This window comes from Camelus dromedarius, chromosome 7, assembly GCF_036321535.1.
Source record: "Camelus dromedarius isolate mCamDro1 chromosome 7, mCamDro1.pat, whole genome shotgun sequence".
NCBI lineage: Eukaryota > Metazoa > Chordata > Mammalia > Artiodactyla > Camelidae > Camelus > Camelus dromedarius.
This window is the reverse complement of record NC_087442.1, coordinates 69092603-69109041: the sequence shown is the minus strand read 5'-3', so window position 1 is coordinate 69109041 and position 16439 is coordinate 69092603. Positions and strand designations below refer to the sequence as shown.

The following is a 16439-nucleotide window of genomic DNA, read 5'->3' as shown; positions in this document are numbered from 1 at the left end:
ATTACTTCAGAATGGAAGAGGGAGGAATTGTAGGTACGACAGACTGAGACAAGAAATGGAGGGATAAACGACTAGAGAGGGTGGCACTAGATATAATCGAGAACTTTTTGTTTATTTTTTGTAATACGGAAGAACATCTTTTTTTTAAATCATTATCAGAACAGAAATGGAGACAAATGAGTATATGTCAGTGTTAGCAGTAAGTCTTATAAATCAATGTTAATTATTGCCCCAATTCTATGAATGAGTTCTCTATCGTCTCTTTCACACAGATAAAAAATGAGGTATTATTATTTTATAGATGGGAGGACTAAAGTCTAGGGAAGTTTAAAAAAAATGCCCAAAGATGTCACCAAGTAAAGGAGTAGACCCAGCATTAAAACCAGGTTTGCTGGCCTCTAAGGTGCCTTGATTGTCTATCTTGCCTTGTTAAAGAGGTGTTCCCTGCTTCCTGTGTCAGCCCAGATCCCAGTCCCTCCTTCATCTCTAAGACTTTTTGACATACTTTTTCTTTCTTTCTATACAGCATGGTCTCTTAAATAATATTTACAATAACTACTTATCTTTCTACAAACACAAGTAATCAGGAATTGTATTTGGGGCAGAACTATATTTCTACAGCTTTTGGTTGTGTGAGTGGGTAAGTAGTTACTCAACCACTCTGTGCCAGAGTTTCCTTATTGATTAAATAGGGATAAAAATTGGGTTTGTGGAGCTGTTGTATTAATTAAAGCAATACAAATAAAGCACTTAGTAAACAGAATAAACACTTAATATTAATACTACCATCACTCCTACAAACAGTATAGTATAAACACTTCATATTGCTAGCACCACTACTACTAGACTTATGATGACTACTACTGTTACTGTCAGTATACCCGTTTACGGTATCTGACATGTCTTGGCGTTTGGTGTTTAGTTCTGTAAGTTTCTCAAAATCAAACATTAATTTTCACTCTTCTTTGAAACCCGAAAACAACATGCTGTGTCTGTTACTTAGATGCACTCAACGCATGCGACATAAGTGGTCTGAGGCCTAGATGCCCACTCCCGGAACCAGAGCTACCCAGAGCTCGTGTCCTTAGCCTTGGACTATTATTTTTACATACCATTAAAAGCTTCCTGGTCTCGGGTTCATGACTGAAGGCAGATTGGAGAAATAGGTCAGTTAACTTTGGAATCAAGGTGATAGGAGGGTCCTTGGTGAGGATGTTGAGTTTTGCAAGATGAATTACTAACTGGAAGGAAAGATGTGCCAGAAACTACAGACTATAGAATAGAATCATGGAAATTAGTATTTAATTTTAAAAAGCTTAAGAAAAAAAATGAGGAGTAGATGGCAAGATCTTTGAAACACAAGAATTTTTGTTTGTTCGTTTTTAAGTTGTGATTTCACCACAAAATTTTTTAAAGAAGCAGTAGAAGGCAATAAGAATGCTCTTCACTGGAGGCTATTTTCCCTGAGAACATAGGCTCATAATAACATAAAAATATTTTTTAAACATTACTATATTCACCAGTTTTCAAAAGATACTTTAATCAAATTACACACAACTGTGAGATACCATATGGGAGAGCAGAAGTAACACAACAATGCAACTGGAGATGAAAGAGACAGTCCACATGAGACTGACAATTCTAATCAATGTTTAATACTGATTCTTGGATTTTAAAATAATCTTCAAAATGGTTCAGATAATCTAATGAATACTAAGAACAAATCTGACTTTCTGGGGTGCCGTTTTTAATTGGAAGTTACCAGATCATGATGTTTATTTCCAAGGGAAGTTGTGTCTCCTAAAGTTCATTTCCACTGAGAAAGTCCACGGACCGAGGACTGCTCCCTTAATGGGTGGGGCTGAGGAACTTTAAAACTAAGTGGTAGACTGAAGAATTTAGAATTTCAAAAAAATATCATCCATACAATTTAGAATTTTTGAAATTTTCTCTTATACTTCTTTAATTTGATGTTTTAAAATTAAATCATCTAAATATATGCACCAAGTAAAATAATAATTTATTTCAAAAATTACATATATTTCAGTTGAATATATGCACATGGGATGATTATAATTACAACTGTTGAAGAATGAGAATCTGTGTAGAATTTCTTCTAGTATTTATTGACATAAGGTATTGATAAATACTACATTTTATGAAGTAGCAATTCAATGAAAAGTATTTATAAAGTTTTTCTAGCTACCTATTTTTATGAAAATACTAAAAGTTTTGAAGTTTGTTTCTGGGATGTTGTCCTTGATGCGTTAAATTATTGCATAAGGATGTTATTTCTCACAAAAGTATTCACTTCAAATTGTTATTAAAAATTTATATTTTTTTCTAAGATAAGTGTTTTCATTTGTAAACACAGACTTTATAAATGCATTTATGATTCCAAAAATATTTTTTCTTATTTCTTTCACATAATCAAATATGTGAAGAAAGCTCATCTTGTACCAATTAAAATGTTCTCCTTTTTTGGCGTCATTTCAACTGTTTAATTAAGGTGTATGAAGAAAGTAATACTTTTATTCAATTTTTTTTCCTTAGAGGAAGTAAATTATAGACATCAAGTGTTTTATAATTGAACAATCAACTTTTCTCTGGTTCATTCATCTTCCATATTAATCAATAGCCTGTGTTATCAAGTGCCCAAGTCAATAAACTATTTCTTTGAATGTACATTGTTTTTAGATGATTTAACTAAAATAATGCTTTTTGCAGTGGTAATTTATTAAGTTTAATAGATTACTTTTTTCACTATATGATATGATGTGGTGATAAAAAGTTTCTGTTCTAACTGGACCAATAACAAGATTGTAATCTGGGGTTTAAAGTGTTGTTTCAACACTAGATCTAAATTATTAATTAATAAATCCAAAAGTCAGATATAAAACAAACTATTTCTCTCCTCTCCTACAGAGTTGGAATAATAAAATTGCCCTACTTCATATAAGGAGAATCAATGAGATTACAAAAATACTGTGAGCATTATAAAGTGATATAAAAATGCAATATTACTATCACTGAACATTAGCTTTAGTAAGACTTTATTAATGCTTCTATACTTCTGCATATATTGGTTTTATTTAATATTACAATATTTAATTATAATTAATTAAATTACATTGTGAGGGCAATGTATCATAGAGTTTCTGCTCTTAGGATTAATGTGTACTGATATCAGATAATTTTATAAATGTATAAACATTTCCTTTAAACAAGTTCAAGCATATTATCTCAATAATAAATACAGAGCCACCTGATATGACATAATTTTAATAAACATTGTCTACTCTCAAAGAGGAGTTTAGAAAGACCAAAACTGCAAACTACATTGCAATCTCCACTGAAGGGAACAGGGTATGTTACTTTTTAAATGATCAAGGATTTTGTAATCTAGGGTATGTGATATTGTTTGTTTTTTAAACATTCTAGATGGATTAAGAAGTTAAAGGAGAAACCTTAATAATGGCATGTTTCTAAATTTAATGAGTAGGCCATTGTTTTGGTCAAAATGTAGTAATTTGGGGATGAATATTTACCTAAGCTTTTCTGAGTGAATATATTTCATAATGGTAATAATTCAATATACTCTTTAACAGTACACCTTTCCATATGGATGCCAATTTTATTTCTGATGCTGTAATAAATTTAATCTGCTTCCTGAACCAAATACAGTAAAGTTAATTTCAACAAAGTACTATTAGAATCAAGAGTAATGCAAAGAATAAAATGGAAAGAGATCCTATGCTCTTGGATTGGAAGAATCAATATTGTTAAAATGGCCATAATGCCCAAGGCAATCTATGTATTTAATGTGATCCCTATTGAATTACCCAGGACATTTTTCACAGAACTAGAACAAATAATCCTAAAATTTATATGGAATCACAAAAGACTCTGAATTGCCAAAGCAATATTGAAGAAAAAGAACAAAGCTGGAGGAATACCCACCCCCTCCAGATTTCAGACAATATTACAGAGCTACAGTAATCAAAACTGCCTGGTATTAGCCTAAAAACAGACATATGGATCAATGGAACAGAATAAAGAGCCCAGAAATAAACCCACAGACCTACGGTCAATTAATCTTTGACAAAGGAGGCAAGAATATATAATGGAGAAAAGACAGTCTCTTCAGCAAGAGGTGTTGGGAAAACTGGACAGCAGCATGTAAATCAATGAAGTTAGAACATTCCTTCACACTATACACAAAAATAAACTCAAAATGGCTTAAAGACTTAAATATAAGACAAGATATGATAAACCTGGGAACCCTCCTACATTGTTGGTGGGAATATAGTTTGGTGCAGCCATTATGGAAAACAGTATGGAGAGGCCTCAAAAAACTAAAAATAGACTTACCATATGATCTAGCAATCTCACTCCTGGGCATATATCCAGAGAGAACTCTAATTTGAAAAGATACATACACCCCAATGTTCTTAGCAGCACTGTACACAATAACCAAGACATGGGAGTAACCTAAATGTCCATTAACAGATGACTGGATAAAGAAATCATGGACTACTACTCAGCTATAAAAATGAATAAAATAATGCCACTTGCAGCAACACGAATGAAATTAGAGATTGTCATTCTAAGTGAAGTAAGCCACAAAGAGAAAGAAAAATACCATATGGCATCTCTCAGATGTAGAATCTAAAAAGAGAAAGGAAAAAAGGACACTATGAACTCATCTACAAAACAGAAATAGACATGCAGACATAGTAAACAATCTTATGGTTAGTGGGAAAAGGGGGTGGGAAGGGATAAATTGGGGAGTTTTGAGATTTGCAAATGTTAGCTACTATATATAAAGATAGATTTAAAACAAGTTTCTTCTGTATAGCACAGGGAACTATATTCAATACCCTGTAAAAACCTTTTATGAAAATGAATGTATATATATGTATATGCATGACTGGGACATTGTGCTGTACACTGGAAATTGACACATTGTAAGTGACTGTACTTCAATTTAAAAAAAGAGTAATGCAAAGAATAAAATGAGCAGTGCTTCTGAAGTTGGTAGATGCCAGCAATGCAATATAGATGTACCATTTTTAGTTAGTACCTAAATTCAAGTAGAATTCGTTAAATGGTATGTGGAGATTTGTATTACTTTGTTGACATTTATCAACAGTTTAAATCATTCCACATAAGAACAAAAATACCTGAGGACCAATGAAACTGTCATTCTTTTTTTGAAATTTAAAGATGCAAATCCCCTAAAAATTGAGGTGTGTTAAACAAATCCTGAAGTGTTTGATTTCCAGACACAAAACTTTGTCTAAGAAAAATTTAGCCTGTCTGGAATTAGTTATCAACAAAACAATCAAAACCAATTAAGAACTGGGCTACACAGATAACATGGATTTTAAAAAATGTATTTACTTGAGGTCTAGTGATTCAGTGAGATTTACAAAAAGAGGATGGAAGTTGAGACTTCAAAATTATCCAAACTGTGATGACTTGAACACATTTATGAAAAACTTTTATTACTTAGGTATTGTATAAATAAACACTGTGTCTATGGGTATAATGTTTAGATTAAGAGAAATAAAATACATTCTTTTGTTACAGGAGAAAAGACTTGACAGTATAATATAATGGGGGTGTGGCGTTAACAGATTCAAGACATAGATCTTTTTTTTAATGTTTTCTTTTTTTTGTTTTTTAAAAATAGAGGAGTCTGCCTGCCAACTATGTGCACTAATGTCACCTGCATCATCGTTTAGCTCTGAAGTACTCCATCTAGGGTATCCACTGAACACGTACAGGCTTCCTATTTCAGTGCTATCTTTGGTGAAGTCTTGTTTGTGACTGACCTTGCTAATTACCAAGGCAATGTTGGAACCCGTCACTTAGCAGTGTATAATACTAGATGACTGAAGTGATGCTGAAAGTAAGTGAACCATGATAGAATCAGAGGAGTCAACCTGATGAAGCCATTTTCTCTCAGCCCTTCATCTGTGGAATTCTGAATTCCAGCTGAAGTATGGTCAGTCAAACTAGTGAGGAGATTATGGCATAAAGATTAATTTGAAGGTGGTTGTGGGAAAACTGCCCAGTGCTATGACTGCAATTGAGTAAAGATGAAAGAGTTCAACATTAAGAGGAAAGACTGGTAGGGAGAGCAAGGGAAGCAGAGGGTAAAAAGAAGCAGAGTGAATGATACCACATGTCAGTGATGAAAATATGAGGTATAAAAAAAGGGCATTAAACCAAAATCCAGTAAAAAACAAAAACAAAAACAAAGCACCATTTTGACTCATAATAGTGGGATATTTTACTTTCCTTTATGAACTCCTTGCTCCTTCAATTTGGAATACTTGTTCCCAGAATAAAAGCATTTTCTACACCTTTCCTCCATTCTCCTTATTCCTTCTGCTCAGACTGCCATTCTTTACTTCATCTGGGCAAATCTGTCTTATATTTCAAAGTTTGTGTCATTTCTTTTCTGAAGCTTTCCATGTTCTTCCTCACCAATTAACTCTTCCCTTCTCTTTAATCCCATTACTTTTTTTTTTTTTTTAGGACATTGAAGTATAGTTGATTTACAATATTGCATTAATCTCAGGTGCCCAGCGAAGTGATTCAGGTCTCTCTCATCTCTCATCTCTCTCTGTCTCTCTCATATATATATATATTTTTTTTTTGATTGGGCTTATATATATGAGAGAGAGATGAGAGAGAGAGAGATAAAAATAATTTTTTGGATCTTTCCATTATAGGTTATTACAACAAATGTAGCTCCCTGTGCTATATAGCTTCTTGTTGTTTATTTTATACGTAGTAGTGTGTATCTGTTAATCCAATACTCCAAATTTATCCCTCCTCCACCACCCTTTCCCCTTTGGTAACCATAAATTTGTTTTCTGTCTGTGAATCTGTTTCTGTTTTGTAAATAAGTTCATTTGTACTATGCTTCAGAGTCCATATACAAGTGATATTTGTCTTTCTCTGACTTCATTTCGTATGATAATCTCTAAGTTCATCCATGTTCCTTCAAATGGCAATATTTCATTCTTTTTATGACTGAATAATATTTCATAGTATATATATCCCACATCTTCTTAAACCAATCATCTGTCATTGGGCACTTGGATTGTTTCCAAGTCTTGGCTATTATAAACAGTGCTGCTATGAACATGGGGTGCACATATCATTTCAAATTAAGAGTTTTCATCTTTTCTGTATATATGCCCAGCAGTGGGACTGCTGGATCATCTGGTAACTCCACTGTAAGCTTTTTAAGGAAACTCCATACTATTTTCCATTGTGTCCGTACCAATTTACATTCCCACCAACAGTGTAGGAGGGTTCCCTTTTCTCCACAGCTTTTCATTTATTTGTAGACTTTTTGATGACAGCCATTTTGACCAGTGTGAGGTGATACCTCATTATGGTTTTGATTTGCACTTCTCTAATAATTAGTGATATTGAGCATCCTTTCATGTGCCTGCGTGTCTTTTTTGGAGAAATGTCTTTAGGTCTTCTGCCCATTTTTTGATTGGGCTGGTTTTTTTTTTTATTGATTTGCATGAGCTGTTTGTATATTTTGGATATGAATCCTTTGTCAGTTGCAACATTTACAAAGTTTTTCTCCCATTTCATAGGTGTCATTTCATTTGTTGATGGTTTCCTTTGCTGTATAAAACTTTTAAGTTTGATTAGGGCTCGTTTGTTTATTTTCGCCTTTAATTCTTTTGCCTTGGGAGACTGATTGAAGAAAATATCACTACAGTTTACGTTAATGTTTTGCCTATGTTCTCTTCTTGGAGTTTTATACTGTCATGCCTTATATTTAGGTCTTTAAACCATTTTTTAGTTTATTTTTGTATATGGTGTGAGGGGTTATTCTAGAAAAAGAAATAAAAGGTATCCAAACTGGACAGAGATAAAATTGTCATTATTTGCAGATGATATGATACTCTATATAGAAAACTCTAAAGACTCCACACAAAAACTAGTAGAACTAATAAATAAATTCAGCAAGGTAGCAGGACATAAGATTAATATACAGAAATCAGTTGCATTTCTTTACACTAACAATAGAATATCAGAAAAAAAATCCTATTTAAAGTCACATCAAAAAAATAAAATACCTAGGAATAAACCTAATCAACGAGGTGAAAGATTTACACACTGAGAACTATGAAACACTTATAAAGGAAACTGGAGATGATTCAAAGAAATGAAAAGATATCCCATGCACTTGGATTAGAAGAATTAATATTGTTAAAATGCCCATACTACCCAAATAAATCTACAGATTTAATGTAATCCCTATCAAATTACCCATGAATTTTTCACAGAACTAGAACAAATAATCGTAAAATTTATATGAAAACAAAAAAGATCCAGAATTGCAAAAGCAATCCTGAAGAAACAAAACAAAGTTGGAGGCATAACCCTTCCAGGCTTCAGACAGTACTACAGAGCTACTGTAATTAAAACAGCCTAGCACTGGCGTAACAGCAGACATATAAATCAATGGAACACAAATAGAGAGCCCAGAAATAAACCCAGATACCTACACTCAATTAATCTTCAACAAAGTAGGCAAGAATATACAGTGGAGAAAAGACAGTCTCTTCAGCAAATGGTGTTGGGAAATCTGGACAGCCCCATAGCACTTTTATTGAGTTTGCATTTGGCACTCATCACATTGTAACCTGGTTCTTTCCCACAGTGATTTAATGAGCTCCTTCCCTGTGCCAATCACAATGCTAGGCACTGGGGGCAGCGATAAATTAGATAGAAACTCTGCCCTCAAGGAGCTCACAGTCTAGACAAGGAGAGTTGTAAACAAATTAATTACACTGTGCAATAAGTGTGGCAATAAAAAGTACATACAAGGCACAGATTTAGTGCCAAAAGATGGTTTGCTCAATCTAAGGATGGGAGGATCAGGAAAGACTGGCTGAATAAGATGATGCTAAATCATGTTACCATTTCCTTTATTTCACTGTGAGCTCTTGAGGACAAGGGCTCTGTCTTACGTTAGTATCCTCATCACCTACCAGTGCCTAGCACACAGCAGGTAGACAAGTCAGTGGAATAGAACGGGTAGGAATCCGGTTCTAAAGAACAAAGCGTCTAGAAGCCCAATTTCTTTATATTCAAAGTCATCTTTTCATTTGGTTTGGTTTGATTTGGCCTCTCTGCCTGTGTGTGCTTGCATGTTTAAAATGAAACCAAAGCTGTTTTCTTTGGTCAGGTTAACTGAAAATGGCCATACTGTACGAGGCACAGTTTCAGTGGCTTCATTCTCTCTTTCATGTATAAGTCCTCTTAGTATATCAACTTTAAAAAGTGTGTTTCTTTAATTAATTAGTATATGAAAATTGTTACACATAGAACTAATAGGATTTTGCAGACTTTTTGAAAAATGTTTTCTTCTTTATGGAAACATGTATTTTGCAAACATTAACATTGATTTTAAATAATTATTACAAAATAAAAATAAAAAGCATGGCTGTCTTTGGCATTAAGCCAGTTTATAACATTATAACATTGACATTGAATCCTATTTGTTAAGTGTGTCTTTGAAGTCATGAAACCTGTTATGTCTCCATTAAAGTGAATGCAAATTGTGTTTAGAAAATGAATTCATAAAACAAAGATTTCAAAATATTACACTAATTACTCCATATTAATAAAATGCTTGCAGGATAGGCAATTTCAATAACAATTGTCAGGCATCTTTGTAGATCTTGAATGAAACCAAACTGATCATGATAATGACACTTTGTAGAATGTCATCCTCATATTTGCTTTTTGGATATGACATAAAATAACAGTATTGAATTTGAAGGGCATAAAATTCACATCATCACCATAAACATAGAACCCAGTTTACAGAGGCCTACAATGAGGAAGTCTGCTAGAACCTGACTCTGGTTCTCAACCTTTCCTAAACTTTTGTTCCTTGACACCATATGCTACACGGAACAGTAAAGACATCTGAATTCAAATATTTTGAAGAAATGTGTATTTAGCAACTGAATACATGCTAAAAGGAATAATTTACAGCAGCAGTTTATTACATTTTTCTCTCCAGTTTTCTAGTTCCCATCTGAAATGCAATGATAAATACAGATATGGAACATATTTACTACCTGGCAAAAAAAAAAAACATGCTTACTGAATGGGCACACAGCTTCCGCCCTTAAATAGCACATAAGCCACCTTGTCACCTACGTGGGAACATCTTGCACTTTAGGATAATGTTGAACACGTTGAAATGGAGCACCTATAAGAAGCTGCATTTATACTGCTCTTCCTCTTCCTTTCAAAATTATTTACATCTCTTTTGCCTAATGTGTAGGTAGCAAAAATATTAAACACATACCATTGAAAATCACTAAATAATACATAAAAAGTAGCAATAAGTGTGCATTTACATTCATTTACATTTTATATTTGATTTCAACTGGGCCATAACTTATCTGCTGTGATGTACCTTTTTCCTATTTTAAGATTGCTGTCATAATTTAAGGTCACATGAGTCTCTTAACAAAGTTTCAACTCTGATGATACATGCATATGCCAAAGTCTATTAAAACCGAATTAAATGGGATGTTAATTATTCTTCGTACAAATTGCATCCCCCTCAGTAGACACTGGCAGAAGATTGTGACTTTAAATGACTTATTTACCTGCAAGTTATATCAATGATTTTCTTTGAAAACTTATACCTAATGATTTATAAAGACATGCCAGTGGATTTATTTTTGTTTCTTTTAATTGAAATCTAGACTTCCTATTGGTATTTCATAATAATAAACAAAACTCATTCAGATCTTGGAAGGCATCCCTGAAGTTATACAATCTCTATCCCTTCAAATCCTTTATTTTTAAGGACTAATAATAAACAAGATACTTCTTTGACTGCAAATAAATTTGATTCAGCTGCAAATTTAGAATCAACTATAACACTGAATTTAAGTACAGTTAAGATACTGTATGAAAATAAAAGAATGACCTATTTTTGGAGAACTCTGTGTTCTTTGATTTCTATCTCGAACATTTCTTTTTTCTCTACAGGAGTGTGTCCTTCAAATTAAAATTCAGCTACCACTTGAGAATGTACTTCTAAATGTAACACTGTATGAATCAATGGAATCTGACATTGAATGTAGAATATTTTTAGGCTTCATTTGAAACAAACAAACGTCAAAATTGTTTATTCAAACTAATCATTAAAACTGAAACATGAGCTTCCATCTGTGAGATATTTCAGCTGATAGAGAATTTTTAAAATATTCACTGTAGTCTGAGGTGAGAAATTAATGCTGAGTTAATTAGAATCCCAAGAAGCTAGAGTTAGAATTTCAGTGCTGCTTTCATTAATTAGCAATAAGATGTTTCCTTTGCATTTTTGTGCAGGAAAAAGGACCTAGGGAGGGATTCTCAGAAAGGTGAGTGCAGTGCAAAAGAAACTGCATTGCAGTGCTGAAGGTCTTACACATCTTGGAGTTAGTGATTCTCAGGGAATCATCTTAGGACAATGAAGCAGGCAAGCCCTTAATAATCTTTTAGCTTATATTTTATAAGTTGTTGCAGAAGACAGTGCTTTCCATGTGTCGAGTGTGGGTTGTGTCCTGGGAAACCACTGACATGAAAAGACTCATGCGTTCTTTAGACAGATCATTGTCTTAAACAAGGTGGGATAAGAGGCAGCTGATACAGATGTAAACAGAATTCGGAAATCTGCTTCTAGGATGTTGTTCTGAATATTACTGATCTTCCACTTCTCAAAAAAAATTCAGTTAACTCAGATAAAATTCCTACTGGAGTCACTAGAGTGTTTTTACATCTCAAATATCACGTGGCAATTCAGGCAAAGAATTAAGACATTTTCTATTAACAATGCTTACTATTTTTATGAAATACGCACTTCCTTTTCTTTTCATTGATCCGTTAGGTACAACAAAATGCATTTACCAACCAATTTCTTCTCTTTTTTCCACGTTAAATGCTCTGTTTTTCTAAGAACAATATGCAGGTTCTAATTAATTTAGATGATATTTAAAGAAGGGGAGGTGTTATTTTTTTCTGAATTCCTTAGAGAAATACAGCATAATTTATAGCCAGACTTTAGGAATTGTTAATGATGTATATGTGTTTCCAGAACAATACTGGTTATCCCTCTTGCAAAACTAAAAACAAATTTTTTTTAAAAAAAGCAGCACACAACTGGAGTTTTTAAAAACAAAAACTATATAGCACAATACTTGTAAGACAAAAACCTACTCTAACTTAGAAAAGAGCTAATTTTTCTGCATATTTGTCACGGTATATTTAAATTATAGTTTTAATAAAATACATCTTTAGATCAAAGCTGGAAGAAGACATCAGTAGTAGATCAGTGTATTCTATTTTTCTTCTGGATGATGGATGGTTTGTTTTTTATATTTCCACAGATCATTTCATTCGGTATCAGTTTACTCCTCCAGTACATATCAACATGAGTGCTGGTAGACAAAAAATATCCTTGAATCCAACAATGTTTTGGAATATTCATCAGCTTAGTAAATCCATGCAGTTTACTTTAAACTTCTAGTTTAATAAAATGGCTTTGCTGATGCAGTTTTTCTTCTTTAGATGGCAATATGGCAAATGACATTTTTACTTCTCAGGCAAAGAAGAAAGCAAAATTTGTACAGTAAAATCTCATAAGAAACATTTGAGTCTGCTGCAGTGAATGTCTGCGTTCACCTGACCTCCATTAGGTGTTGGTATTAGGAAGAAAGCCTGTTAGGAAAGTTACTCATGGACTTAATTTATAATCGGTGGAACTCAGTTGCACTTCCCACCATTGTAAACATCCACATAATGCCATGAAAAAAGTTCATGTATATTGCATTTTTTCCAGTTATTGTCTAGGCAAGTTTCTACTTGTTTGAGGTTTCTAGCGGTAATGCAGCTCAGACACTCCTGGGTGCCCTCTCAAATTCGTGGGTCCTCCTGTTTCTACCTTTCTTATTTTCCTGTAAGTGCTTCCATTTGTTACTGTTCCCTTGGGTGTGTCCTGGCCTTTGCCGACGTTGTTTTCGGTCCCTTTTCCAAACTTGTTCACAGAACTCATCCATTGTGTTCAGGTTGGGGTGGTTGATGAGCTGCATGAAGTCTCTGTACCAGACCTTCTGGCTGGGTGTCATGCTGTTGGACATTTCTTTGGTCTTAGAGCCATCTCCATCCTCATCTTTATGAAGAAGTTCTTCCAAATGCTCTGTGTCAATGACTTCCAGGGTCACTTTAAGAAGAGTTTGCATGAAACCGTGTTCCACGGCATGACAGAGGTAACTGCCTGAATCCTTCCGCTGTAGACTACGCAGTAGAAGGCCTTGTTCCGTCCTGATGATATGATCATCCACTCTGATCTAGCAAAAGAAAAAAGTAGTAAAATCATACATATTTAAAAGAAATAGAAGCTCCAAGAGCCTATCTCAGTAAAAATTTACATTATGCATTGACGCACACTTTAATAGCTAATAACATTTCTAGTTTAAGAGAAATGATAGCATTTTTTCATAGGGGAAAATAGTTGTATATTTCTGCAACTGCTTTTAAGATGCACGGCAAAATACTGGTTGTCCAATGTTTTAATAGAATTTCTCATAATAATTTAGAATAATCAAGATAATGGGAGGGAAGGACAAAGATATACTTTATTTTATAAATTTGAAATGAGGTATATAAATTTAGGAGAAATTTAACATTAAATATTGGAACTGGAAATACAGAAACATGATATGAGAAAATAACGCATTAGAATGAATTTATAGTAAGATTTGAAAAAATAAAATAAGTTTAGCAGTTGGCAAGCAGAAAAAAGCATGGGATTACTTATTTATTCAGTTTCCTAAGTCTCAGCCGTGACATGAATATGAAGAGAGCTCAGTAATATATCTACATGTTTAAAGACTGCTTCAACTGTCTTAACAGGTGATGAGAGGAGTTTTACTCCTGTATTCAAATTGCATCCGTAAAACTGTCTGCATGTAGTACATTCACAAATCACCTACGTAGCCTGGTTACTGTTATTTAATGCTTTTAAAAGCTGTAAAGGCTCAGAGTACTCACTGAGATTTTCTATGTATGATTTTTTTAATTTTACAGAGGAATAAAGGGGATCCTCTGAGGTGGAAGATCCTCATGATACGATATGCATAGTTCATATCAGAGTTCATACTGGGACCTTAGCTCCTTCATCCTAAATCAACTACTCCTTCCCCTTAAGCTCCCTCCCCCGGTGAGGAGGAAGTTAATGGAGACAAGAAAATGTTTGAATAGAAGAATTAATCAAACAAAAATTAAAATTAGTAGGAGGATTTGATTTGTTTTCTATACACATGTAGATAACATAATTGTTTTGTAGATAACTAACTACAGGAAGGAAAAAGCAGCCCTCTAAATTATATCCCCAAATGACTTCTTGGACAAAACTGTTACCAGTTCACTTTTGTTTCTCCAAATCATAGCACAAAGCCTGTCATAAAATCAGCCTTCAATTAATACTTGTTTAATGAATGAGTATTGTAGGTTAAGAAAACAAAAATAAAGATTCACAGTATTTCTACCCCCTCTCCAGTCAACCATGCTGAGATCACTTAACAGTATATGTCACATAGAATTAGTCCAGCCACTTTCCTTCCCGTACCTCTTCTTTTCGCTCTTCATTTCGTCTCTGGAACTGCCAATAGACCAGAGCTCGCTGTGACTTGGGACTGCATTCCAGAAACGTGCTACTATTTTCTACTCCATAGATAATTCTTTCTTCAAGGCTGTGGCCATGGTGATTATCTGGCCAGTGATGAGGAAGTGAAATGAGAAAATGTTAGAGAAGTAAACTCAACTTTTCAAAGTATTTATTCGGAAATTCAGGAGAAAAATTTGTTGCCAACTTGGAAGTCGTTTCCAGATTGACTGAGGATGGCAGAAAGGTCAAGAATGTAAGATTTCAGAACCCGTGTCTACCTAAAGAGACTCATTATTTTGTTATGGGTGATATAAAGCATATACAGAGATTGTCTACCGGAAAGTAGCATTACATCAACAAAATCAGTCATGTGTGCAGGATAACCATGTATCTTTAAATGCCACGATGATACTCTCCAAGCAATTATTTTCATTGTAAAAACTCAATGCTCTGACTAATGGCGCCGGTTTATATTGTACTATTCTCTAGAAGGAAAGTTATTCGACTGGGTTTTTGGAAACAAGAATCCATTTCTGAGAAATTATTTTGCCTCTTTGTGTTTATTTTTCATCTGAAAAATTAAATTCACCAACCAATAATATTTATCTAGTATTTTACAGAAGGCAGAGTTCAGGAAGTTTATACTCCCCACCAGTAAACCCTAAATAACCCACAAGATTGTTCTGAAGATCAATTGGTGTGAAATGTTTTGGATGGCTCAGAAGAAAGATGCACAATTATAATGCAATGTGGTTTCAATTGTCCTTATTTTAAAATGACACATCTTTTATTATTTTCAAGAATTAGGCTAAAGAATATGGCAAGAGTATATAATAAAATGCAGCAATAATAAAACCTGTTTCCAGATTAAGTTTCTATTATTTTACCCTTTATGTAACCTCCTTCAATGTGGTAAATGAAACATAGTTAACATCAAAAGTACAACACAGGGAGTCTAGGTAAAACTCATTTAGAGAAAAAAGCCTTCTTATTATCTTGTGTAATTCTCTTTCCATTAAGACATCCTGTGTAATCTGGAACTCATTAAATTAATGTAGAAAATAATAAATATATTTTCACATGCATATAGGGCTGACAGTGCAGACAGATGAAAACTTTTTGCTTTCTACTTCAAACTCTAGATTTTTAATTAAAAAAATGTTTCCTCCCCCTTTTTTTTGCATCACTTTGACAGTTTTACTCTCGTTACAACTGAGTACTTTTGCCTGTCATAGATAATATGATTTGCTCTAAGTTTAAAACTTTCCAAAAACCTGCTTCCAGCCAATCCCTGTACACAGCTGACATCCATCATCTCCTGTTCTCACTCTCCCTGCCTTTGGTCCACCCTCTGCCCACATTTGCGATCTCCAGAGATGTCAATCTGAGTGCCTTTTCCTCTATTGTTCTAGGCGTAAAAAAAATTTCTAATATTGGGAAGTATCTGTCCCTTCTTATTTAAAAGACCAATCCCTTGGAAATAAGAAAAAAGAGAAAATGACTGAAATGTAAAGGAACAACACTATTTAATTAATTCCAAGTCCATTTTATTTCACATTGGAGATACATATATCTGCACATCAATATATACACAGAGTATGGTAGTGTTTTTCTTTTTCCTCTGATATTATTAGAATATCTTTGATTGAACAGATACAACGCATGTTGCTGTACTAGTTTGCAGATCTGCTTCTTTGGAGAGAGATGAACTGAATCTCTG

The 16439-nt window shown here is 33.7% G+C and overlaps 1 protein-coding gene across 1 annotated transcript in view; it reads right to left on the bottom strand.

The window, feature by feature from the left end:
- Window positions 1–11299: 11299 nt before the first annotated feature.
- SEMA3A (semaphorin 3A) overlaps window positions 11300–16439 on the bottom strand; it is a 237511-nt gene continuing 232371 nt past the window's right edge. The window contains exons 17-18 of the mRNA XM_010977990.3: window positions 14681–14823; window positions 11300–13400 (exon numbers count right to left, since the gene is read on the bottom strand). Coding sequence (XP_010976292.1) covers window positions 12945–13400; window positions 14681–14823 — 599 coding nt within the window. The 3' untranslated portion in view covers window positions 11300–12944. The remainder of the gene's footprint in view (window positions 13401–14680; window positions 14824–16439) is intronic.